Source organism: Eurosta solidaginis, chromosome 4, assembly GCF_040869045.1.
Source record: "Eurosta solidaginis isolate ZX-2024a chromosome 4, ASM4086904v1, whole genome shotgun sequence".
Classification (NCBI taxonomy): Eukaryota; Metazoa; Arthropoda; class Insecta; order Diptera; family Tephritidae; genus Eurosta; species Eurosta solidaginis.
Window position 1 is genome coordinate 246,515,895 of NC_090322.1, and position 27,577 is coordinate 246,543,471.

Sequence of the window (27,577 nt, forward strand, 5' to 3'; positions counted from 1 at the left end):
ATAGAACTAAGGCACACGCCCTTTTAAAATACTCATTAACACCTTTCTTTTGATACCCATATTGTACAAACAAATTCTAAAGTCACCCCTGGTCCACCTTTATGGCGATATCTCGAAAAGGCGAACACCTATAGAACGAAGGCCCACTCCCTTTTAAAAAATACTCATTAACACCTTTCATTTGATACCCATATCGCACAAACAAAGTCTAGAGTCACCCCTGGTCCACCTTTATTGCGATACCTCGAAAAGGCGTCCACCTATAGAACTAAGGCCCACTCCCTTTTAAAATTCTCATTAGCACCTTTCGTTTGATGCCCATATTGTACAAACAAATTCTAGGGTCACCCCTGGTCCACCTTTATGGCGATATCTCGAAACGGCGCCCACCTATGGAACTAAGGATTACTCCCTTTTAAAATACTCATTAACACCTTCCATTTGATACCCATATCGTACAAATATATTCTAAAGTCACCCCTGGTCCACCTTTATGGCGATATCTCGAAAAGGCGAACACCTATAGAACGAAGGCCCACTCCCTTTTAAAAAATACTCATTAACACCTTTCATTTGATACCCATATCGCACAAACAAAGTCTAGAGTCACCCCTGGTCCACCTTTATTGCGATACCTCGAAAAGGCGTCCACCTATAGAACTAAGGCCCACTCCCTTTTAAAATACTCATTAACTCCTTTCGTTTGATACCCATATTGCACAAACGAATTCTAGAGTCACCCCTGGCCCACCTTTATGGCGATATCTCGAAACGGCGTCCACCTATGGAACTAAGGATTACTCCCTTTTAAAAAACTCATTAACACCTTTCTTTTGATACCCATATTGCACAAACGAATTCTAGAGTCACCCCTGGCCCACCTTTATGGCGATATCTCGAAACGGCGTCCACCTATGGAACTAAGGATTACTCCCTTTTAAAAAACTCATTAACACCTTTCATTTGATACCCATATCGTACAAACATATTCTCATTAACACCTTTCTTTTGATACCCATATTGTACAAACATATTCCAGAGTCACCCCTGGTCCACCTTTATGGCGATATCTCGAAACGGCGTCAACCTATGGAACTAAGGATTACTTTCTTTTAAAATACTCATTAACACCTTTCATTTGATACCCATATTGTACAAACATATTCTAAAGTCACCCCTGGTCCACCTTTATGGCGATATATCGAAAAGGCGAACACCTATAGAACGAAGGCCCACTCCCTTTTAAAAATACTCATTAACACCTTTCATTTGATACCCATATCGCACAAACAAAGTCTAAAGTCACCCCTGGTCCACCTTTATTGCGACACCTCGAAAAGGCGTCCACCTATAGAACTAAGGCCCACTCCCTTTTAAAATACTCATTAACTCCTTTCGTTTGATACCCATATTGCTCAAACGAATTCTAGAGTCACCCTTGGCCCACCTTTATGGCGATATCTCGAAAAGGCGAACACCTATAGAACGAAGGCCCACTCCCTTTTAAAATACTCATTAGCACCTTTCTTTTGATACCCATATTGTACAAACAAATTCTAGAGTCAACCACCTTTATGGCGATATCCCTGAATGGCGTCCACCTATAGAACTATGGCCCACTCCCTCATAAAATACTCTTTAATGCCTTTCATTTGATACCCATGTCATACAAACACATTCCAGGGTTTCCCTCGGTTCATTTTCTTACATGGTTATTTTCCCTTATGTTGTCACCATACCTCTCAACTGAGTATGTAATGTTCGGTTACACCCGAACTTAACCTTCCTTACTTGTTAATTCTTATTTCATTCTTCAGTGCTTCTTTTCACTGAAAAACAAAAAGAAAAACGAAAAATTGTATTATTATTATGCGCTTTTTGTCCATTGGCGTATGAAATATTTTTGGTTATTGCCACCCTACACCCCTTCCGCCAAGCCGCATAAAACTCCGTTACATCAGCCGGGTTTCCTACGAGTACACTTTATTCTGCTTCTGTACGAGTACTCCGAGCTTTGCCAAGTATCTTATTCCACGCTTTGTAGCACGTCAGTCATGCTGGAAACGTAATATTGTGGGAACTTTATAGCGAATGAAGTGTAGCGCCGAGGAATTCCGTTTGTGCTGCATATTTTTGTACTAAATTACAAACATACATAAATATGGAATATACTCTAATTTTTCATATAATTACAAATATTTATATAGTTCTTGAAAATACCTATAAAATAATGTCTTTATTAGGGATGTTTCGAAGTTTCTATTCCTATTCAAAAAGTCATTCGTATCTATTACGAATGCTACCGAGCTTCGATTTCGATATAGAAAGTCATACATAGATATTAGGGAAGGCATGCAGCTTCGATTTCTGAAAATTTTAGAATTTGTTAGGGATGTAACGGAGCTTCGATTTAGAATTCCAAAAGTGATTCGCATGTGATGGGGATGTTACAGAGGATTGATTTCGATTTCGAAAAGTCATTCGTTTTGTTTTGGCTATTGTTACTAAGCTTCGACTTCGAAAGGTCAAATATGTATGTTAGGAATATTATGCAGATTCGATTTCGAATTCAAAAAGCCATGCGCATGTGTTAGAGATGTAACAAAGCTTCAAATTCAAATTTGAGAACTCATACGTATGTGTAAGTGATTGTACAGAGCTTCGACTTCGATTTTGAAAAGTCAACCGTATTTGAAAGGGATGTTACGAAGCCCCGGCATAGATTTCGTAAAGTTAATCGCTTGACCTGGCTATTACACGAGGCTTCGATTTCGACTTAGAAAAGTCATACGCACATACTTGGGATATTACAAAATTGTGCTTTCTATTTCGAAAAGTCATGTGTAAGTATTAGGCATGGTACCAAGCTTTGATGTCAGCTTTGCAAGTCGTGCTTCCGTTTGATTTGGACTGCTGTCGAAAGTGTATATTTCTTTAGGGGGTTTCGCGGAAGTATTAAATGCTCAATGCACTGACCAGGATTTTGAAGACGTCCATTCTGTATGTTTGAAGTTCTACCTAATAAACATTAACTTCCCATGGCTCACGCAAGTTTTCGCACCTACTACTATTAATGATTCGCCTCCGCGTAGTGAAGACAATCTTTGTTCTTGCTGTCGCCAGCTGAAGAGTGCTGCTCATAGCCACGTTTAGTTAAGTCTATGCCAGCTGGAATTTTCGTGTTGTTTTAATAGTAGACATGCTCAACTGTAATATTCCAGAAATTGGCTCTTGCTCGGAGCCCCGGCTGATTCGCCTGGTATCTGCACCTTTCTTTGACCATGGGTACTCTTATATGTAAAATACTGATTTTTCATATAGGCCCCGAAGATATCTAGGAGTTTTTGTGATACCTTAAAAGGGCGTTCTAGTTCCTGGAGCATTTAGTAAATATGCCTCATTTAAAAGGCATTTACGACTTTTAACTTGAACGGTAACTCCATCAGTCTTGCGTAGTGGTAAGTTGTCTCGGCCATCTGGAGTGCATCGTTCACTTTTGCTATGGCATTTAGAGCATCAGCGCCTAACTTGCACACTGGGTGGAAACACGAAAAAGAGTGGGAGTCTTCTTTGTCCTTTTAAACCCCCTCCCGGAAATTCCGTCAGACTCTGGAGAGTGTCTAGTTTTTGTGACTCTTTGTTGACCCTCTAGGCAAATTGATCCCAAAATTGACTTGTGTAAAGGCAAATTGAAAGGGCTTCCGAAAAAGTCTTCTATTTGAAGGTCATAAATACAGTCTAGAGTATAAATTATATATAACGCCACGTATCAGGCTTTCTCTAGAGGATCAACATTTGTATAATATAAGAGTATTTGTATAATATGATAGTAAACGTCGAAATCTCCTTGTGAAATGTCGGCCGTTAACAGGTGAATGTGTTGTCAAATAAAATGTGGCCTTTAACAGCTGATTAAAAAAATTCTTAATTATTTTATTTATAATAATTCATTCGATATCTTTCTTATATTAACCCAGATATATGTTTATCTTTTATACCCTCGCTTCGACCACAAGCGGGTTAGGGGGCTTAGCATATACCAATGTCTCAAGAGGCGACTAAAATACCAAATTGATTCAAGGTGTTGTACAGCTTCTCCTACCCAATTCTCAAGCTCATATACTGGGGCTCTGGCGATGGCTTAGGGTGTTTCATTAGGTCATATTAAATCCTTTCCGAGATGGTCGGGCTAGTACCTTAATGGTGCTTGTTAGTGTAACGTGCCGGATCTGCATCTGGCGAAGGACCGCAAGCATCGATAACACTCCCCAAAACCTTTGGGGAATTTCCTTATCGCTACAACAACAACAACGGCAACCACCGATTTCGGTTTCGATTTCGAAAAACTTACTTCGCTAACACCGAACCAAAAACGCATCCAAATACACAATAACAAATATTTGCACATTCATTATAAATGTTTAAAGCAAAAAAATAACATAATTCTTAGTTTCCATTTCGATTTCATAATGTGGCCCTAGAATTTATTTTGGCTTCCACCTGCAGTTGTGTAACATACTAAAATAATATGTAATGAAATAACTTTGAAATCATAGCTCATAATGTAACCGCATTAAAATTTATACGAATTTACATACAATAATGCACACAACAAAAATAAATGAAGTCAGAAATATGTACGCGATTGTAGTTATTTGCAGTATTTTGTATCATTATTTTCCTCTTGCTCCACTGCATTAAATTAGTTCCATTTTGGTATTACAACCTTCAAATTTTATAAGATGTATTTATGCTTCAAGTTGTGTGTATTGAAAATATTCGTTTCGAAATCAGTTTTCTCAAAGGAAGGGATCTTAAATAAGTACGTTGTTTTATTAAAAACCCATCTATGGCACGCAAACATATTGTTACGGATATTAGCAACATTAAGGGTTACTGTCATCTCTAAGCGATACTAAGCAGTGACTTGTATGCACATCAACAAATGAATCATTATGTTTTCCCATATGCCCATACAAGCAGCGGAGAGAAAACGCACAAACACAAGCATATATCTGAGATGCTACCAAAAGTAGGCAAGTATCACTCACAAATACACGCGCATATGAGAAACTATAAACGTAGTAATTTTATAGCACATAACTAACTAGTAAATTCTAGAATAGAAAAGCCTAGAACTATGCAACGAGGAAACCAGACAGTATAAAAGGCAGCAGCAGTAGATGCGCGACAATCAGTTTGATTTAAGACGCTATCTGGGGAGCAATAGTAGTGTTATTCTGATGTACTTTAATAAAGGCCATTTTGCATTATCGAATAGTGGAGTTATTTATTCAACATTTTAGTGATTCGAACGTTAGCAGAAGGTTGCAAATAAGGGAATTGCAGTAAATTCGTTACAATATCCATACCAGTTGAAAAGACGGGTACCGGTGCGTATACGTAAAATTTTTTCTATTATATAGTACAAGCAGAACCCGTCAGACTTTGTTTTGCCCTAACTTTGGTCTGCATAACTGTTAAAAATTTTTACCTCTAACTCTCCTACTCCCCGTTTCCTTTTTCTTTTTATTTACTCTTCCCTCTGTTTTTCTCTTTTTCCGCATCTCTTTGCCTAATGCACCACAATTCCATTAAAAGACAACCCCAATTTTGGAACCGTCACTCACCCCAGTACCACCTTCGCATTACTTCAGGGTGGCGTTCCATATTTCTTATTTTTTAAGAGCCTACTGTTGTCCCTGCGCCTATTTTCCCGCTATTTGCTCTGAGTGTCGATTCAATCGCCACTGCTTCGCCGGCGCATTTCTCTGCGCTCCCTCTCAGCATCCATTAGGCGTGTCATGACTATAAATGCCATTTTCCTCACTGCAGTCCAGCATTCCTTCCTGTTGCACATTTTGTGATACTAAATTTATCATGGTAGGTTCTTCCCCAAAAACTCTATGCAAGGTGAGTCTTTACTTGTGAAAACGTGGCAGTGGAACATGACGTGTTCTATGTTTTCTAACTCCGTGGTACACCTTGGGCAAAGAGGATCTTACTCTATCCTACGCTTCCATAAATACTCTTTGAAACCGCCATGTCCACTCAGTATCTGCGTGAGATGGTAGTTCAGTTCGCCGCGCTTCCGCTCATTCCACTGAGCTACGTTCCAAACTAAAGTGAAGATTCGACGCCCATTTCTCTAGGCCTCCCACCGTCCTTGCCACTTGGTTGTTGTTTGTGTCTCTCCTGTATTAATAAATGCAACGCACCATTTAACAGGTAAATTTCGAACGATTTATTTAGTGAGGTTAGTCTATCTCCGTCTAACACTATCTCTTTCTCGGTCTATCTCTCCTTCCCTCTTTTCACTTCTCCCTAGTCTTCTCCATCCCTTATTCCCAGTCCCATTCCCAAACAGTCCCTGGTCCATTCCCCAAAAAAATGTGTTGTAAGGGGTAAGGCTACCTCTATACAAAATTTCAGATAAATCGAATCGTGAATAGAGTTTGTTCGAATAGATCGATCCCTAGTCCACTTCCCGGAAAGAAACTTGACTTTAAAGTATAATAACGAATATTTTGTTTGGAGGTATAGAAAAGTTTTTTTAGAGACTTTTTCAGGAAAGTTTTTAAATTACGCCGTAAGAACCATCCTTGTACTTCAAGGAATATTCTACCAAAAGAATTAGCGAAATCGGACCTTTAAAGCTCTCATCGACAGCTTTCGTTTGATATCCATATTATCTGCTGTTTACTGTATCGATGCAGAAATAAGTATACCTTACAGGCTGCCAGATTACTGCAGCGTCTGACTTGCGGAAATTCTACCCCTGAAGAAAGCAACAGATTGGCGTCAGACGGGCATTAAGGCAAAAATCCCATACAGCACTTCACCAAGAAGTGTTCTGAAATGCAAAGAAGCATACATCTATCTGGGACCCTGTCATAAAGGATTAGAAAGTAAAGAAAAGGCCGATAAGTTGACAAAGCAGTGTGCAACATTCGCTAAATCGACGATTAACATCACAATCCGTTTGGGAGGAATCAAAAGTCCATCAAGCAGGAACGACTTGGACAAAAGCGCGTGGCTGCAAAGCCTATGATATTAGATTTGGCGTATAGCGAAAACCTGGTCGATGGTGGATTTCAGGTCTGATGCCGCACTGATATTGTTCAATCAGCCGATTCACGATGGGTTTCAATGTTTCGCACAATACGCTTGACAGAACTTTAAATACGATATTAAAAGGGTGATTTCGCGATAGTTGGCACAGCTCGCAGGATCCCTCTTCTTGTCTCTCGTCGATTATGCACTTGTCCGACCATATTTTGCAAAGAAGGTGATGCATGCGCCATACCAACTCTTTGTCGTCGTATTTGAAATGCTCCGCAGGGAATCCATCAGCGCCCGCCTTGTTGTTTCAAATCAGTATACCTAAATATTTAAGAGATATATGAACGCGTCCAACATTTTGGAGATTCTTTAAAATTTTCAATTAATCTGTATTCGTTTCTCAAGTTTTTTTACTTCTGTTTTTTTTTTGTTTCTTTTTTTTTTTTTGTGTACTACGTGGTTTCTATCAAAACTTGCCCTATCACAGATTTCACTTTTGAAAATTTTGTCGCATAATGCACTTATGGTAAGATTTAGTAACTTTTGAAAAAAATTGCTATAGTCATGCATATAGCAAAAACAAAATCGATTTGCATCTAGAAAATATTATTTTCATGCCTTTTAGTCACTTTAAATGCATTTCACTTCATTCCACTTCCATAAAATTCACACAACTACATTGAATTCCTTGTCGAATTGCAGTTTCACATATGACAAGCTTAGCGTATAAAGTATGAGCTCCATAGTCGGTGGGTAGGTAGCAATGACTTGTAGATACGCTTTGCTCCCTTGCTTGGAGTTGGTCATATCTGCAACGAATGCTGCTGCGTTTTAAACTACCATTCTTCCTGCAGCATTTTGCCATTTATTTTGTCGTAGGCTACCATTCTTGTTGCCTTTGACCATCAGTCAAACAGAAGTCATAATATTCGGCGGACAATTTCACACCTTTTAAGAAATTTTAGGCTTATGAATATAATTCGTGTTTTTATACCCAGCTGTACTTGTATATAATTTTGATTGGATAACGGTTGGCTGTATAAGTGTAAAGGAATCGAGATAGATATATACTTCCAGGTATCAAAATCATCAGTACCGAAAAAAATTTGATTAAGCCATGTCCGTCCGTCCGTCCGTCTGTTCACCGTTAACACGATAACTTGAGCAAAAATTGAGATATCTTCACCAAATTCTGTATACGGGCTTATCTGAATCCATTTGGTATTGAAAATGAGCGAAACCACGCCCACTTTTCTGATATTGAAATTTTATAAAAAATGAGATAATTCAAAAACGAATACCGCTAAGCTAATGGAATTTGGTAGGTGGGTTGGTTTTATGTTGCAAACCATAAGTGCCAAAATATTTAGCAATATGGGCGTGGCAACATCCACATTAAAAAAAAAAAAATTTGGTGGTTCAGCAAGCCGTAAATCAAAAGCCGTTAAAGATATTACATTGAAATTTGGCAGTAGCAATAGTCTTGCCAAATTATATAAACTGAGTGAAGATAATAAAAATCGGTTAAAAACCACGCCCAATTTTCCTAAAGGTCAAACTTTAACAAATTTTGCAATAACTCTATGGTATTTATCTACATTTGACTGATATTCTACCACAGTATTGGTATGGTAGAGCTAAGAAACAAACTTAAACAAATTTTGAAAATGTTTTTAAGCCGCCGCTTTTTTATTACTATTTATTATTATATTTATTATTATACTTATTATTTTTATTACCCTTTCCAAAATACTTTTAATGCCATAAGTCGAACAACAATCTCCCAATCCGAACGAAATATGGCATAAACATTTTTTTCATACTTTCATCTGTTTGCTCTGAAAATGAGCGAATGTTCTGTTACATCTTTTGTTTTACAATAAACAGTAGGGAAATCCCCATATCTGAAGGAAAACTGCATTTTTTAAGGCTCACCGACATTAGTGGTACCCTCTATACCCTTTTTGCTTTATTTGAACGAAAATGAATTCAGAGTAGAACCATTTGGTAAATTCCTAATAACATACATCTTCTGCTAACGTTCGAATCGCTAAATTGTCAAATAAATTACTCCAATATTCAGTATTACAAAATGATCTTTATTAGCCTACTTTGGGAGTAGTACTTCACAATTATACTTCACTTCACAAGTAATAGCATGTTTAAATCAAACTGGTTAGTTATTCTTCAGCTTGCGCTGCTTTTACACTCTCTGTTGCCTCGTTCGCATATTTCTCCTAAGGTCTAGACATGGAACAGTTATATCGCATACTTGGTTATTTAGCAATATGCGTGTGTATGTGTGAGTAACAACTTCTGCTCTTAGCTGATGACTACATGTGTGTATGTGAGATATCTTTTCTCTTCGAGCTGATGGTTATGTGTGTGGAATATTCTTCGTTGCCTCGTACATAAGCGTGGCTGCTTGCTTTAATGTGTATATGTATATAAGTGTGACTGCTTGCTGTTTTTGTTGTTGTGATTATATACTAACAGCATAGTGATGATAATATTCGCCACAATATGTATTATTGCGCAGCCTTGTAACACAAATTAACCACACAAAGCAAACAACAACAGCATTTCAAGTGCACAGCTGGGTATATAATGTTCGGTTTCACCCGAACTTAGACTTTCTTACTCGTTTATGTTTAATTATAATGGGCATACTGGACAAAATTATTATACTCTTATTTAGTTTTTGTTTGCTGAATGTGATGCGGTTAAGTTTTATCAATATTTGGTTATTGCTTAACTTTTATCTCTCTATTATACCAACAAATTGGTTTTATTTTACAATTTCGGCCATTAACTAATTGAAGCTTTGATGAAGACAACTTCCTTTTACCTTTAAAGCTTATTTATTGCGTATAATAATCGATTTGGACCAATTTGCTTCGAAAAAAGCTCAAATAAAAGGAAATAGCTTTAAATTAATTTGGTATATATGAAATCGATTAACTGTGGTGGCGCCTTTAATCAAAGTTTTACACTAAACCACGAATAGTAGAATAAATTTGCTCTACAACTAATAATCGAGCAAATAATAAAAAAATTCGAAAATCTATAAAAAAAAGAAAAAACCTGGACTTTATTTTAAAATATAAATAAAAAAGTTTAGTTTATTGAAAAAAAAAATGGATTTTTGAAAAGGGATATGTCTTAACAAATGATAGCAGAGGTCATTATTATTATAACTAAGGGCCATTTTCTCGACTGCTTGCTAAAATGTAACTGTGCTTTAAAGGCAATTTTATTTTCTGCATTGCCCGTTCGATATATCCTTCGATAAATTTAATAGGCGGTCTAACGACTCGTTAAATTTTGGCGACTCGACAGCGCGATCTGCTTTGCTTACCTCCAAGAAACAGCTGATTGCCACGTGCCGTTTTTTTATTTCTTGTTTTACGTCACTTTGTTTGGATTTATATTAAAGACCCCATTACTGATACTTAGCATAGACTTGACTTGGCTTGAGAACTGTCACTTACAGTTCTATTAAATGAACATTGCATGTTACTGTTTAGTCAAAACTTAGCAACACTTAACTTGACTTAGAAGTCTGTTGAATTTTGATTTTCTATGTAAGTTCTAAGTGACGTTTACATTTTGAGATGGCATTTGTTTGTTTCTATTTCATTTTGACATTTTGTCATACAAATTGACATTTATTGTTTATGATGCCAGATTGTATGCGCTAAGTGGAGTATAATCAAGGCTAAGTTGCCAAGTTTACGCCAAGTCAAGTCAAGTCTATGCTAACTATCAGTAATGGGCCCTTAAGTTTTTTTAATTTTTCCACTAACTTTTCAAGAAATATTTCGCACGTTTTATCGTAAACTGATTCAACTCGAAATTTTAATTTTTTAGATTTTATGAGCCACGAAGGTAACTAGCTGACGAGATTACCCTGACATTTATGGAATACCCAAGAAGACTAAAATATTTAGTATTATAGTGGAACTCTATTGAAAAGTAAATCTTTGTATACTTTCTCCCAAAAAATTTAAATTTTGGGCTAATCTGTTTACAATAAAATGTGCAATTTCATTGTTTCTTCTTTTTACATTTACCTCTTATTACCTTTTGCCAAAGATGCACATGGTTTTTAAACAAAATATTTATTGTATGCAATTTTAAGCGGGGATTACCCTTATTGCTTTAAATGTAAGAAAACATTTATTTGAAGCAATTTTTTTAAATTTATAATTTATTTAATAATTTGGGAAAAAATTAAACAACGTGACATCAGGACGGACAAGGCGACAGCTGTTTCGATTAAATCTTGTAAATCTCTTCAAAGCTTTTTCTGCCGGGAGTAGGATTCGTAACCGCACTCCTACGATGGTTGAAATGTGACAAACGCATTCGGCCTCGTCATGCCTTAGTTGTTGTAAACCTTATCCCCATTGCCTTCAAATCCCACTCCCGGGAGAAAAAGCTTTGAAGAGATTTACAAGATATAATCGAAACAGCTGTCGCCTTGTCCGTCCTGATGTCACGTTATTTAAAAATTTCCCAAAATATTAAATAAATTACAAAATATTTACTGTTTACAATTAATTTTTACAGTCTCTTTTGCATTCATTGGCAACGCTGCCACACTTCTTCACTAATTTAACAAATACTTAACAGGGCGTTGAGAAGGTGTAATCGAATTTATCATGCCGATAACTTATCTGCCAGTTGCATAATCCCCACATTTACAGGTAGTCGAAAACCGACCCTACGTCACACTGACCAGTTTCCAAAATTTTTCTTTGTGTCTCGGTCTATTTAAGTCTACTCTTGAAAGCGCATCGCTCAAAAATCACTGCATAGAATTTAATGCAGCTTTTACCGTTGGGGCTTTAACTTAAAATTCATGGTATATTTTCAACCACTATCTGATAAGCATCTGGACCCGGGAATTCAAGCTTTACTTATCGTTGATGAACTATTATAGTCTGGTGTTGTTGTTGTTTTTGTATTAACGATAAAGACACTCCCCGAAGGTTTTGGGGAGAAGCTCGGAGGCATAGCGCGCCAAGTGTAATTTTTCAATGCAAATTGAAATTTTTCAATGACTGGAACGCCCCTGAGGCTTTCAATGGAGTTCTGCCTTTAGATATTGAATAGGGCAGCGTAGTTTTACACATGCACAAATGCATATCTGAAATGCTGTGAAAGCTTTGAAGATGTACAAACATAAATAATGATAGTCCTTTTTTTTTGTGCACAACCCATAACTGATGTCCAGAGAGTGCTTAGATTATGGAGGGAACACTTCCCTGCTCTCCTAAATGGAGGCAGCGATTCACCGCGCAGAGATGATGAACCCGATTCCGCAATCGATGATGATGGAATATATGTCCCCCCGCCCGATTGTGACGAAGTTAGAATATCAATAACAAGATTGAAAAACAACAAGGCCATGGGCGCTGATGGATTGCCTGCGGAGCTATTCAAGTATGGCGGCGAGGAGTTGGTAAGGCGCATGCAGCAGCTTCATAGCAAAATATGGGCGGATGAGTGCATGCCCGACGATTGGAATCTAAGTGTTCCTTGCCCAGTCCACAAGAAGGAGGATACTGCAAAATGCACCAACTATCGTGGAATCAGCCCACCGTGAACCGGCAGATTGGACCTTATCAGTGCGGCTTCAGACCTGGTAAATCTACGATCGACCAGATACTCACAATGCGCCAAATCTTGGAAAAAACTCGTGAAAAGAGAAACGACACACATCACCTCTTCGTCGACTTTAAAGCCGTCTTCGGCAGCACGAAAAGGAGCTGCCTATATGCCGCTATGCCTGAATTTGGTTTCCCCGCAAAACTTATACGGCTGTGCAAATGACGTTGAGCAACACCATCAGCTCAGTCAGAATTGGGAAGGACCTCTCGGAGCCGTTCGAAACTAAACGAGGTTTCAAACAGGGTGACCCCCTATCGTGCGATTTCTTTAATTTGATGCTGGAGAAAATTATACTAGCTGCAGAACTCAACCGCACTGTAACAATATTCTATAAAAACGTGCAATTACTGCCATATGCTGATGACATTGATATCATCGGCCTAAACACCCGCGCTGTTAGTTCTGATTAATCCAAACTGGAAAAAGCAGCGGTAAAGATGGGTTTGATGGTGAATGAGGACAAAACGAAGTACCTTCTGTCATCGAGCAAAGAGTTAGCGCATACGCACCTTGGCAACCACGCTACTGTTGGCAGCCATAATTTCGAAATAGTAAAAGACTTCGTTTATTTGGGAACCAGCATCAACACTAGCAACAATATCAGCACTGAAATTCAGCGAAGAATCAATCTTGCCAATAAATGCTACTTTGGACTAGCTAGGCAATTGAAAAGTAAAGTCCTATCTCGGCGAACGAAAATCATAGTCTACAAGTCACTTATCGTACCCGTCCTGTAATATGGGGCAGAAGCATGGACCATGACAACAGCAGATGAAGCGGCTCTGGGAGTGTTCGAGAGAAAAGTTCTTCGAAAGATTTATGGACCTCTACGCGTTGACGATGGGGAGTACCGAATAAGATTTAATGATGAGCTGTACGAGCTATACGCAGACATCAACATAGTTCAGCGAATTAAAACGCAGCGGCTGCGGTGCCTAGGCCATGTTATGTGAATGAAAGATGATGATATGGCCAAGAAAATGTTTTTATCGGAACCCGCCTATGGAAGCAGAGGTAGAGGGCGGCCCTCACTCCGTTGGAAAGACCAGGTGGAAAACGATTTAAACTCCCTTGGTGTGACCAATTGGCGCCGGTTGGCGGAGCAAAGGAGCGACTGGCGCGCCTTGTTGGACGGCCATAACCGTTTAGACGGTTAAGCGCCAATTAAGTAAGTAAGTAAGTTTTAATACTGATTTAAAATGATCCTTTCCTATCTCACACCTTCATATGGTAAACCTTGGTCAAAAATGTTGGTCCTGATTTGAGACAGTTGAAGAGTGTTTTGGGTCAAATGGGTCAAGTTAAGATTACTCTTAAGAGATCACGGTTGCCACTTTGGCCCATTTGGACTAAAAATGGTCCCTTCCATTGCCATTTGGTCCGCTGGTCCCTTTTTTTTATTTTTTGGTCCTTGTGGCAGTAGCCACGATTTTTGCACTTTTCTTTCTTTTTCACTGAGGTTAAAATTCACAACTCTGTCCACAACATTTGGCACATTTTCATTAACCCACATATAATTTTCAATTTAATTTCATGGAATTCTTACCACAAAAAATGGCTCAGTCAATAAAATGTAGCAGAACAATGACATTTCACCTAGGAGATATTTTAGGCGAGACATTAATAAGAAAAGTGCTGGATCTAAGGGCAAACACATCACACGGACTTATCAGAAATAAATCTTGTTTTAGTATCCAGATATTTCGATTGGTTGTCAAACACTTGCCACTGATGGAGCCATTACGATGTCCGTCGAGTTAAAATTTAAACTGAAAACTAAGTAAATAATGAAACTAATTGGTTTTATGTTTGGTTTGCTTGCCAGTCACTTAATTTATGTTCAAGCGTGCAGACAGATATTGAGATTTCATGAAGGAATACATAGAGAAAATTCTACTATGTAAACGTCGATATTTAGAACTTTCTAACACAGTTCAAAGTAGCTCAATGGGTTCAAGGAATTCCAGGAGTATTGTGGTGTTAAGGCACGCAGAATACCTGCAAACTAAGTGTCTTGGCATAAGAAATATTTTACCCATAAGTAATACAGGAATACTTCTCGAAAGCGGTAACTTTATAACCATTGAACAAATTTACTTTTATTATCAGATTTTGAAGCAAATATCAAAAAGATTGGATTTCGGAAGAAGTATTTTGTGTTTTATTCCCGTCCGTAGGTACAGAACTCCATAAACTTCAATAACAACACTGTTAACTAATTTCTAGTACCTACTTAAATGTAATCAGGTTCATTATAGCAAAGTTGAAACTTCTAAAATGTTCGATTTTTTAATCTGAAGCCTGGAAGTTTTTCAAAAATCCCACTTACTGAATCTAGGCTCTGGTATGAAATTTCAATTTTCAAAAGAAATAGTAAGCACCAATAAAAATAGTATTTCCAAAACTGCTTGGAAGAGAACAAAGTAATGCTGGGACTAATGCTTGATTTAAAGTAAAGTCTCCTATTCGCTATGTTTATTAAAATATATAGGAAACCATGGAAACATCCTGAAATATTATATTTGACAACGACTACGACACTGTTGTAGATTGCCGAATTGCTTGTATCACAATCACATAAATCAAAAATTTGGTATTTTTTCTGAGATTTAGACCTTTTTGTCGATGAATTTTATGTCCCAAATGAAAACATGGTGTGGCAACCGTGATAGGGACACAAAATAATTAAGTAAGTTTATGTGATTTCTAATGCCCAAAAGCAATAATACCATAGTTGGTGATATCACTCAAACTTTGGTCCCAATAAGAAAGAGATAAGAGGTGTCATACAGTAGGTCACGCTCAGATTTTTATATACTGCCTCTTCTTAAGGTAGTCTGAGTTTGGATCGCACCAGAATTTATATGCGATATCGCAAGCTAAACTCTGAACGATTTTGGGTACTAGAAATCGAAAAATAAAATCTCAATTTTAACACCTCTTAGCCGTCTCTAATCTGGTCCAAAATTTATGTGTGATTTTTTTGTCCTAGGTATTACGATCTGAAGGAGTGAGTTTAGAAAAAATCGGTTGTTTGATTCATAATGACCATCCTGATGTACATACATTTAAAGCTGTGATCTTTTGCAAACTTGTGACCAAAAGAAAATACATATTAAAATGCATTTTATATGCATACATTGAAAAGTATTGTTGTTGATGTTGTAGTTTGATGATTTACTTGCTAGATTGGATGAGAGTTTGGTTTTTTAATGATGTTAGTTTGATAAGAGATATGAATATTTACCATTATTAAATATTTAACTAATAAGGTCTCTGTATCTAGTGAATATAATTTTATTTGTTTAGTTTGTGTTAGTGAAATTCCGTTACTGTTGCACATTTTTGTTATTTTTATACTCAGCTGAGCAGAGCTGACAGAGTATATTAATTTTTTTTCGCATAACGGTACCCCGTAACGGCATAAACTAATCGAGAATAGACTTCTATATGTCAAAATGGTGTGGGCGAAAAAATAAATTCATTTAGCCATGTCCGTCCGTCCGTCCGTCTGTCCGTAAACACGATAACTTGAGTAAATTTTGAGGTATCTTAATGGTATGTAAGTTCCTGGGCACTCATCTCAGATCGCTATTTCAAATGAACGAAATCTGACTATAACCACGCCCACTTTTACGATATCGGAAATTTTGAAAAAACCGAAAAAGTGCGATAATTCATTACGAAAGACGGATAAAGTGATGAAACTTGGTAGGTGGGTTGATCTTAAGGCACTGAATAGAAAGTTAGTAAAATTTTGGACAATGGGCGTGACACCGCCCACTTTTGAAAGAAGGTAATTTAAAGTTTTTCAAGCTGTAATTTGGCAGCTGAGTATGTAATGTTTGGTTACACCCGATCTTAGCCTTCCTTATTTGTTTGTAATGCATTTTCTCATTCTCGTTCATTCCACCCTGGGGAGGTAAAAAAATCGCCCATTGCTCTGTGAAAATCATATTCTAGGGATCAAAATAAGAAACTTTGCCGAAGGAACCATACCTCTAAAACGAATTCTGATGTCCCCGCCTTTGGGTCGTAGGGACAAATTTTTTAAAATCCCACTTTGAAATGCCCATGATTTTTCTTTTTGGAGTTAATTTTTCTCTTTAGAAATTTATTTAGTCAAAACATATGTAAATGAAAAAATGAATTTAACTTAGTAATAGAAAAGAAAGTAAAAAAAATTATTAGAAATTAGCGTTTTTACAACCCCCTTTTAAAACCAAGGCATCACTGTGATGCATTTGCATCTCGTAAACATAGTTATGTGGGTTTTTTATTCAACCGTTTTAAAAAATGAAGGTATCACTCTGACACAATTGCAGATCGTAAAATTGCTTGTGTTGTTTTTTTTAAGCCACCACAAGACACAGCAGGTAGAATTGAAATTGCCCCTACCCAAAAGTTCGACTCAAAGGGGAGGACATCAGAATTCATTTTAGAGGTATGGTTCCTTCGGCAAAGTTTCTTATTTTGATCCCTAAAATATGATTTTCACAGAGCAATGAGCGATTTTTAAATCGATCCGCCCTAGTATGTATGTATAGGTAGTATAAACAAGTTTTTGATTCAGGCGCAAACCTTTAGCAATGTAGGAAATGAAGAAACCACCTCAATTGTATGAAAAATATAACTCGACAACATTAAACTAATTAAAATATAAATTTTTTTTCTTTTACTTACAGGTATGTATCAAGTTACTGCTAAAAAATTTATATATCGAATAATTTCGGTACCAATTGTTACCAGAAGTTATGACTCAATTAAACATTTTCCATCTGCTGGGTAAGAAAATTCTACTTATTGAATTCTAGACTAATTTAAAATTTGTGGGTTGACAAAAACTCACATACACTTTGTACATACTGGCACTAAGAAAAAAAATGCATGTTAGGATTTTAATAACACTCTACAATAACAATTGAATGCAAGATGCGAGAACCTCCGACAGGTATCCAGGTCGGGACCCATACGTTTTACGCTGACTCCGACCGACATCTGCAAGGCAGATGAGTTTTCACTAAGAAGATTTACATTCCAGAAATACACTCGGAATGCTTGGCCAACACAACAACAATTATGCCACAGAATAAACATGGACTTTTTCTCAAAGTTGGCATTGCACAGATACATTTTTCTGAACAAATATTCCGTCCGGCTCGTCTTGTTTCATCATCATCGTTAATTGGCGCTTGATCGCCTAAATGATTTTTGCCGTTTCGTTACAAGTTACGCTATTCGTGTTTAACGTGACAGTCAAGAAGCGAATGCGCAGGTTTTTTCTTGGATAGCTGCAGATAGTTCGTCTTGTCATCATTTATCGCAACACCCATTTTTTTTTTGCTTCTGTATCTAGTCCCGAGAAGACAGAACTCACAGCATTTTTTTCAGGCCAATAATATCAATATTGTGGCGAATATTAGCATTTCTAACATCACTATGCTGCTAGTAAATGAACACAAATATAGTAAGCCATTTACACACATTCAAGAAGGCAACGAAGAATATTCCACACATATAACCAGCAAGTTGAAGCAAAGAGATTATTTCACATACACATATGTAGTCAGCAGATAAGAGCGAAGAAGAAAGAGAAACAATCACACATCACGATCAGTGCGCGGACTTTTAAAGAGATTTGGTAGACGAAAAATGAAAATAGTGGTAGAAGTTGGTAGATTTTCTTTTTCCAAGAAAACAGTAGCTACAGTTTATATTTGTACAAAACAATTCCTAATTTATTGTACAACAATTCACGGAAATGACACTTTTAAAAAAACATGTAAACAAAACAAAAAAAATGTAAATATATATATACATAGCTTATTCCTATATGATACTTGTTTTTTCTTGTATTTCGAGCTTGAAATACTGACGAAAATTTACGCCTAATTACCACAACAATTGTCCAATGAACCAAAAATACTGCCACAAAATAACCGATTTCGGTATGTTATCGTTTACTTAAATTTTTTTTATTTTCGTTCAAAATCATTTCGTTCACAAAAAACTGATGAAAATAGCTCAGGAAAATATTTTTTCATAAACAAATTTATTTCTTGCCTGAATTTGTGCACAAATTTTTCAAAATTCGTTAGTTTGGTTAGTGTCACCTCTTAATGTTATTTGGGTGTGCTCGGCAAATAAATACGTTTACCTAATGATCGCAGTATTTGGTTTCAATGCGAACATATTGAAATGTTGGTAGATTTTTGGGCTTTGGTGGTAGAAGTGGTAGAAAATGGAAATGGGTCAAAAAGTTGGTAGATCTACCAATAAAGTGGTAAAGTCCGTGCACTGATCACGATATCAGCTAATAGCAGAAGCTGTTACGCGCACATGCACACGCATATAGCTTGAAGAAAACATAAACTACAGATATACATGTATATAGCTAAATAACCAGGTAAAAGATAAAACTGTTCCAGAATGCATGTTCGTAAAAAGTCTAGACCTTAGGAGAAACAGGTGAACGAGGTTAACTGAGAGTATAAAAGCAGCGCGGTGCAAGCATAATCAATCAGTTTGATTATAACATGCTTTAGTGAAGTACGCGATAATTGTGACGTACTACTCCCAAAGTAATCTAAATAAAGAACATTTTGTTATACTGAATATTTGAGTTACTTGTTCGACAATTCAGAGATTCAAACGTTAACAGAAGCTGCAAAATAATCAGCAATTTCCCAAAATTCGTGACAATACCATCAGCATTCGTCAGTAATTTTACGAGTTTATAATAGATTTACCATCATGGTTTAGTTCTGCTTCTAGAACTATCTTCCCCAGCCTTGTCTGAAGCTTCGTTTTGGCTTCGATTAACTCGGAAAGGTTCTTCCTAACTCTTACTTAGTTAGTGGTGTTTCTCAACCTTGTTTAGCAGAGCCGTATTGACTTAAATTCAGACAAAGCAGCATACAAGCAGCTTCTTTTTGCGCTTTCAAAGGCTACATTGAAGTTGACGAAAATATGCTGAGTGTGGATTCTCTTATCGTGAGTCTTCGCCAGAATCTGGGGCATTGTTTACTTTTAATTTTTATTTAAACCAGTCACAAGTCGTCCTTCGCTCATGTCTGCAGAATCTTGAAGACTTTAGTCTTTATTTCCTTTGGAATATTGCTCTTTATAAAATAAGTAATGTTTCATACTCGTGCTTGGAAATTCCTCCAATTCTCATTTCTCCACCTTTTCACATTTTTCCCGAAGGCATTAGGAAGTTCTAAAGTGTTGATGCAACATGTTGTTCACGATTCACCCCGCACTTTCATTTCTGCGATAAAAAAACTAAAGTTAGTGTTACTAGGGTGCCAAAGTTGTAACCCTTCAAGATTTTTTTCAATTTGACAAGTGGTCTTTGATCAGCCCCTAATCTTTCAGTGCAAATAACTCAGCAAAAATGATCTGAATGAAGTCTGTTAATTAGTACCATGATGACTCTGTTCCCGAAATATTATAATTTTGGTGTGTAATTTACTGAAACAGTTCAGGTTATGTTTTCTTCCTTACTTCCGGACTCCAATTTTCAAGCTTGTGTTAGTGAAATTTCCTTTAGCTGTCTTGCAGCCTCATTTTGTTTGACGAACGAGACGCCTTACGAACGATACCTGCGTTGGCGATAATGTCTGCCAATGGTCAAGCCTTACGTTATTCGACAAATGCACGAAAGCAATTGTCAAATATGCACTGACACTTCGTTTTCGTTTTCACAGCAGCTGTTCGTGATGGAGAATGCTGGGATAGGAGTCGGCTGTTAACGTTTTGATTATCGTTTTGCCTGTCGTACTGCTAACCGTGCCAAAAACACACAAACGACGATCGTTTTGAACACGATGGCGTCAAAGGTTATGAGGCTGTTAATCAAATTATACAGAGCCTTACTCTCAAAAGAAGCACTTTTTTCAAGCGTCAAAGTCGTAATATTTTCTTTGATTCTTTAAAAAATGCGCAGAAGCGCACATAACTTTATTACGCAAGCGCATAAAGACATAAACAATTTTTTGCCAGTAGAGTGATTTTCAATTGCTTTTATGAATCATAACATTGTATGATACGTATATTTATGTAAAATTGAGCCGTTTTTTTTTTTCGTAGAATGCAGCGTTGAACTTAAGCCGCTTGACTTGGTTTTATTGCAGCAGCAAACCACCAGCGCTGCACCAAAACGAGCATACAAAAGTTTTTGTAACAATATTTTGAAAACCCATTGACTGTTACTCGTACTCCAATAAAACGAAAAAAAGCGAGCAATAGAAAAAATTTGAGCAATAAAAAAATGTATACCACTCTAATGCAACGCCTCTTAAATTTATGGTATCGCACTCCAACCACCGCGGTGCACCGTTCGCTTGGTAACGCAGTTTTTCATGTAACGCATGCGCAGCTGCTTGTTGCATTTAAATGAGCGCCACTTTACTTAAGACATAAATGTAAGTTTTGTTTGCCTTTTGGCTGAGTTGCTGCTTAAGGCGCGGTTTTTTTGTAGTTCAACTCAGTTTGTAAGTTAAACTACGCTTAAACTTATTTTGCAGTTTTTCAGTATTTTTTTTTACTGAAGTTTAAGCTGAACCTAACGGCCCGAACACATACGGGTTTTTGATGCAGCATCGAATATACCCAACAAGCATCTGGGATTTACTATCATTAGAGCTCATGTTGGTAACTATCATACCTGTAAAATATCAATCATTGTTTCGTTTTACTATATTTTCATAATAGTTGCAAATATTTGCAAATACAGTGATTGCGATATTTATTATATCAAGCACCCCAAGCTTTTTACTTTGAATTTGATTTTTCTGTTAATAACTTAAATTTTAATATAGGTACTTTTATTTGAGTAAATTGTTTATCGTTAATTATTCTACCTTCTATTAATATAACATAAAATCTTTGCGATTAAAAATTATTTTCTACTTTTTGGTTTGGTTAGCTATAAAAGCGTAGTTTTTTAAGTTTTATCAATATTTTTAATTCTTAAATTTCATGTATTTTGTTTGTAGGTTTCAATATTTTCGAGTACGTTCAGATATCCGCCATTTGCTTGTACGTGAAGGACCTTGACTGTTTAACGGATTCATGCCTGCGCCCAAAGAAAATTTGGAATAAAAAATTCCTCAGCGCTTATTTTCCTATATTCCTATTTGACTCTAATGGGAAATCAAGTACAAAAGCTTTTGCAAATTAATGTAAAATTGATCCTGTGGAGATTGTTTGCTTTTGTGTTCGTCTCACTTTAGTTAAAATATGGTTATGGTCTTTTTCCCGAAGTGGTCACCTGGTCAAACAAAAATTTCCTAAATGGTCACTACACCAAATTTTGAAAAGCCCTAAAGTCAGATATTCCTTTGGCCACTTTAAATGAATCTTTTGACCAATTTAAATTGGCCTCATGACCCCTTTGAAGTCATCATAAGGTCAACTTATTTTATGTTATTTCTGTTTGTCGCCACATCATCAAGTTATTGCATTGGCGTCGGTCCTTGACACTGTACATGGTTTCAATTAAACTTATTGCTATTTGAAGTGTTCATAAGGACTCAATGTCTTTTGAGCTTCTCTCACCCCATGATCAAATTATTGCATTGTAATCCTTGATGAGTGTGAAAAGTTTCAGTTAATTTTATGGCCATTTGAAGTGGTCATAAGGTCCATTGACTTTATGTCCCCTGAGCTTATGTCCATTGAGCTTATGTAACCTCACCATCAAATTACTCCATTGATCTTTAATACGTGTGCAAAGTTTCAATTAACCTTATGGCCATTCTAAATAAGGTCAATTGACATTTTGGCACCTCACCCTCAAATTATTGCATTGCCATCGGTCCTTGATACGCGTGCAAAGTTATAGTTAATTTTATGGCCATTTAAAGTGGTCACAAGGCCAATTGACTTTATGTCTCTTGAGCTTATGTCACCTCACCATCAAAATAACTGCATTGTCTAGGATGAATCCGGGATGAGTCATAAAGGAGTATGCAACTAATGCCAGTTTTGATCTCTTTGTATGGGTTGAACTGTTTCCCTCTTGTTTGAGCATGTCCTATGAAGAGACTAATTGTACCCATTTATATCCGAACGGGAACGATAGGAACTTCGTACCCGTGTAGGAACAAGGGAACACCAATCCTTTTGGAATAAAAAAGTGTTACTTTTCATATGGTACGTCGATATGTACATTTTAAACGCAAAATTAAACTGGCAAACGAATATATATCTCATTCAAAAAAATTACGTAGATTTCAAACTGACTGATACCAATGCAGACAAAAAAGATCAATTATGGGCCACTCTCTTTCGAGATCAATCGCACGATTTTTTGCAGGGTTGTACGTACATACATACAAACATACAGCCCAAGATAATAAAAGCTAAGTTAAAATCAATGTTGCCGTACAAAAAGGCGGCCTTAAACCGTGACTGAAAATTGCTCTGCAGTTTAATTGGAGTTCAAATTTGACTAGAGTTAAAACAAACTTAGTTTAAGCTTAGCTTAACCGACTACTGAAAAACTGAGTCTAAGTTGAGCTTTTGTTTTTGCTCCGTTTCATATTATATTTCGTTACATAATGAAGACTTATGAGTACTTATTCACATACATATATACTTGCATATATTTCCATATATAAAATAATAATAAAAAATTCAAATATTACAAATGTTAATTTAAGATTTTTGTAATTTGGGAAATGCAAATTATATCTTAAGGTAAAAGTAGTTATAAGGGCAAAGTAATGAATAATATAAATATTATTAAGAAAAATATGAATATTATTTCTTGTTTAGAAAGGATTTTTCAAAATATTTTGTACCATCACGGAATGAAAGGGAGGGAGATCTAGAAGTTGCTGGGTCGTCATATTCCTTGCCGAAATGGTCGGGCTGGTAGCTTAAAGGTGCTCATCTCCGGAACTTACCGGATCAATGTCAGGCAAAAACCTATCGATATCGTTACCATTCCAAAAATCGTTTAAGAATATTATTATCGCTACAAGAAGAAGAATACCACTTTTACCAAGCAATCTCCGTATAAGACCAATTTCGAAATCAACATTCTGCTGCATTCTGCATAATTTGCATTTACTTATTGATTTTTTCATTAGTCTTATTTAAATTCATCTAAAATTGGTTCAATAATCGTTTGCTATCAGCAAATGTAATCAACACAAAAGACTTAAGACACAAACTTGCTCTTAAACGATATTCAAGCAATGCCTACAAACATACTGAACCTTGACTCAGTTTATCATCAAACAAGCAACAGCAACAGGTGAAAGGCAATCACTGCATGTGGTGAAGACAAATAGACAACGACAGAATACGAAATGTCAGCAAGAAGTCATTAATTGTAAAAAAATAAAAAAAAATAAAAGGAACTGAAGAAAATAAAATAAAATTAATTAAAAAAAAATTAAAAAGAAATAAAAATAAATATAAAATCGAAAATTATAATGAAAACCAAAAATAAGAATAAAATTGGGAATAAAAATCAAGCAAAAAATTAAATAATTTAAAACAAAGCAGAAACACACACGCGCGCACGAATTTACAACACACTCTTTTTACGTTTACTGCCACAGCATAGGAGCCGCGGGTTAAGCGCGTTGCTCGCAGCTATTGCTCGTTAAAGATAAATGAATTTTTAAACTTGACCATTGCTTTCTTTTAAATACGATTGGTTGAAAGGTGAGCATTTGAAGCAAGTAACACTGGCATACACTCATACATTTATCTGCAGCATAGCCAGCTTAGCTTAACATAATCGTACTAAACACGGAAATGCAGGCGTTTAATGTAGTTTAGAATGGTGCTGCATTTGAATGATTTTCACATGTTCAACGGGGGTAAAACATTATGACCACCTTCACTTATCTGCATACAGTGGTAGTAAATATGATGGTAAATATGATTTTCTATTATAGCAGGAAACTTTGACTGCCTTTGCATCTGGAGCTATGCACTTTTTATTTTGCTTCAGGTAATGGTCACATTTGAATTAGAAAGTTCTTACGAGTTGTTATTGTAGGAAACAGAACTCCATATATAGAAAGTACGAGTATGTATGGATGTTACTTGGCAGCACCAGATGCTATTCAATATGCGTTAACGTGAGTACATGACAAGGGAAGATTCAACCCGACGGTGTCAAACATGGATCTAATTGCATGATCAAAGGGCCCAACTTTGGGATCCGTGTGGCAAAACTTAACGCTTCGTAGCCGAATAATTGGTACCAAAGTAGCTTGTAATCAGGCGTTTCAATCTCATGGTCTTATCTTGTTATGATATGGAGTCTACCTAAGCTCCCACCATTTTAAGGATAATGACAACCGGTTGCAAGGCAACTCCACCTTGAATTCCATTACTATTCTTTTCCAAGCATAAATACTTTGCTACATCATGTTCTGACTCTTTGGTGCAATGCATCAGATACATGATACAATTCCACAATTTTTGATACATATTTAAGGGGATGTGAAGAACAAATTCTGAGCACCAGGAATAATAATAAACAAACCTATTCCACAACTGAGGGCCTGTGATTCAATTTGTGGAACAAGTTTTTCAATTAAAAGAAAATTTTTCTAAGTGGGGTCGTCCCTCGGCAGTGTTTGGCAAGCACTCTGAGTGTATTTCTGTAATGAAAAGCTTCTCAGTGAAAACTCATCTGCCTTGCAATTGCCGTTCAGAGTCAACTCAAAACACGTGGGTGCTGTTCTGCCAATTTGAAGGAAAAATTAAAAGGGGTATGACGCAAATTGGAAGCGAAGCTCGGCCTGAAATCTCTTCGGAGGTTATCGCGCCTTAGATTTATTTATTTATAAGTTATTATAGGATATTTATGCGGACGTGAGCATTGTTAAGTTCAATATTCAATAATCTAAGCCCAAGCGCAATTAGCAACGCCCTAACGAATTTGGGTGTAAATAACTCGCTAATGGGACTAATTGATCATATACTCAAGGCAAGAAAAAAACTTTCATCGTTGGAGATGTCTGATATATTACGCTATATCAGAAGGGGCGCACCTTAGTATGATATTCTTTCCCCGCTTCTAAGAAAACTTACGGTAAACTTATAAATTAGCTATTAAGAGATATAAGTTGGGAGCAGGGAAGTTTGTGGAATAAGCTGATGACCGAGCTCCCCCCAATGGAGACTCAGCGGCAATTTCGATAAAAACGGCACAAGATATCACCGTGGAAAATAACAGAATTAAATATTGTGCACCTTGGTATGACCAATAAGCCCAAAATTCCTAGGCGTAGTTTTGTACAAAAAGCTAAACTGGAAAGATAACGTCATTCATTGTCAGAAGAACGCGTACATTACATTTAAAACGGTGAAAATAGTCATTGGTAAACTCCAAAGATATGAAAAGGGACTTATACCGCGATCCATAATGCTGTAGAGGGTAGTCGTACGATAGCCTGAGCCTGAGCAATATGTCAAACCTAAATTTACTGGTATGATCAGAATAAGTGCTGCTCTAAGGACAACTTCAAGCAAAGCTCTTTAGATCATTCTCGATATCTCCCCCTTGGATTTAGCAGAGCACCGAGCAGCGTCAACTCCAGCATTTAAGAAAGACGTACAGTTTAATACTAAAACCATTGAACACTTTAGCATACTAAACTAGCATACTAAACAATTATTGGGTTATTCCACACAGCATAGACCACCGTGCAACAACAAAATTTGCGGACAGCAGGAATGACTGGGGTAAATCTAATCGGAGTGTCACTGCTGGCTGCATCATTTCCATATAAAATCATGGATTTAAGTAAAACGGTAGGTTTGGAGGAGGGTTCTATTCTTCTACTCTCCGCGTCTTAGATAGAAAACATTTTATTTTCAAGAAAAATTTTTTTTGGCGACAGCCATGCGTCTATCAAATCTCTTGGCTCTCATGGTCTCCATTCTGACCTAATATTATCTGAAGCCAATCTCGCGTGTGTACCTCACATGAGTAGCGGGATGCAGACGAACTTGCTAGGATGGTAACTTTGCACAGGCCTTACTATACAACTGTAATAAAGGAAAAGAAAGTAACAAAAAGGCGCATGAGTTGGCAAAGGAGAGTGCAGCACTCGCCGAATCGACTGTAAATATTCCAATAAGGAGTTGCATATGATCCATCAATCGTGGGGCTGCAACATTCTTAAGATAATGTGTTAGATAATTCAAAACCGAATACCGCTGAGTTAATAAAATTTGGTAGGTGGATTGATTTTACGACGTAAAACATAACTTACAAAAATCTAGGGAATATGGGCGTGGCATCACCCACATTAAGAGAAAGAAAACTTGGAAGTTTAACAAGCCGTAAATCAAAAGCCGATAAAGATATTACATTGAGATTTGGTATAAACACTATCACTGCCAAATTATATAAACTGTGTAAAGATAACCAAAATCTGTTAAGGACCACGCCCACTTTTCCTAAAGGTCTAAAGGTATTTAACAAAATTTGACTGATATTCTACCTCAGTAGTGGTATGGTTGAGCTAAGAACAAAATTTAAACCAATTTTGAAAATGGATGTGACCTGCCCCCTTTTTTGTTCCTCTCTCCAAAATACTTTTAATGCCATAAGTCGAAAAGAATCTCCCAATCCGAACGAAATTTGGCATACACATTTTTTTCATTGCTACGCCGGTTTGCTCTGAAATGAGCGAATGTTCTGTTGTATCTTTTGTTTTAAAATAAACAGTTTTTGTAGGGAAATCCCTAAATCTGGAGGAAAATTGCATTTTTTTCCCGCTCAAGCTCATTAGTAGTAGCCTCTGTATCCTTTCTGCTTCTTGGGAACGAAAATGAGTTCAGAATGGAATCATATTTG

The 27,577-nt window shown here is 36.7% G+C and overlaps 1 protein-coding gene across 14 annotated transcripts in view; it reads left to right on the top strand.

The window, feature by feature from the left end:
* Positions 1 to 27,577, top strand: part of sd (TEA domain transcription factor 1 homolog scalloped) — a 486,093-nt gene that overhangs the window by 210,293 nt on the left and 248,223 nt on the right. Inside the window, exon 4 of one of the 14 annotated variants that reach the window (XM_067785471.1) lies at positions 17,424 to 17,523. The exons of the other annotated variants lie outside the window; for them this stretch is intronic. Coding sequence (XP_067641572.1) covers positions 17,493 to 17,523 — 31 coding nt within the window. The 5' untranslated portion in view covers positions 17,424 to 17,492. The remainder of the gene's footprint in view (positions 1 to 17,423; positions 17,524 to 27,577) is intronic. 14 annotated transcript variants of the gene reach the window in all.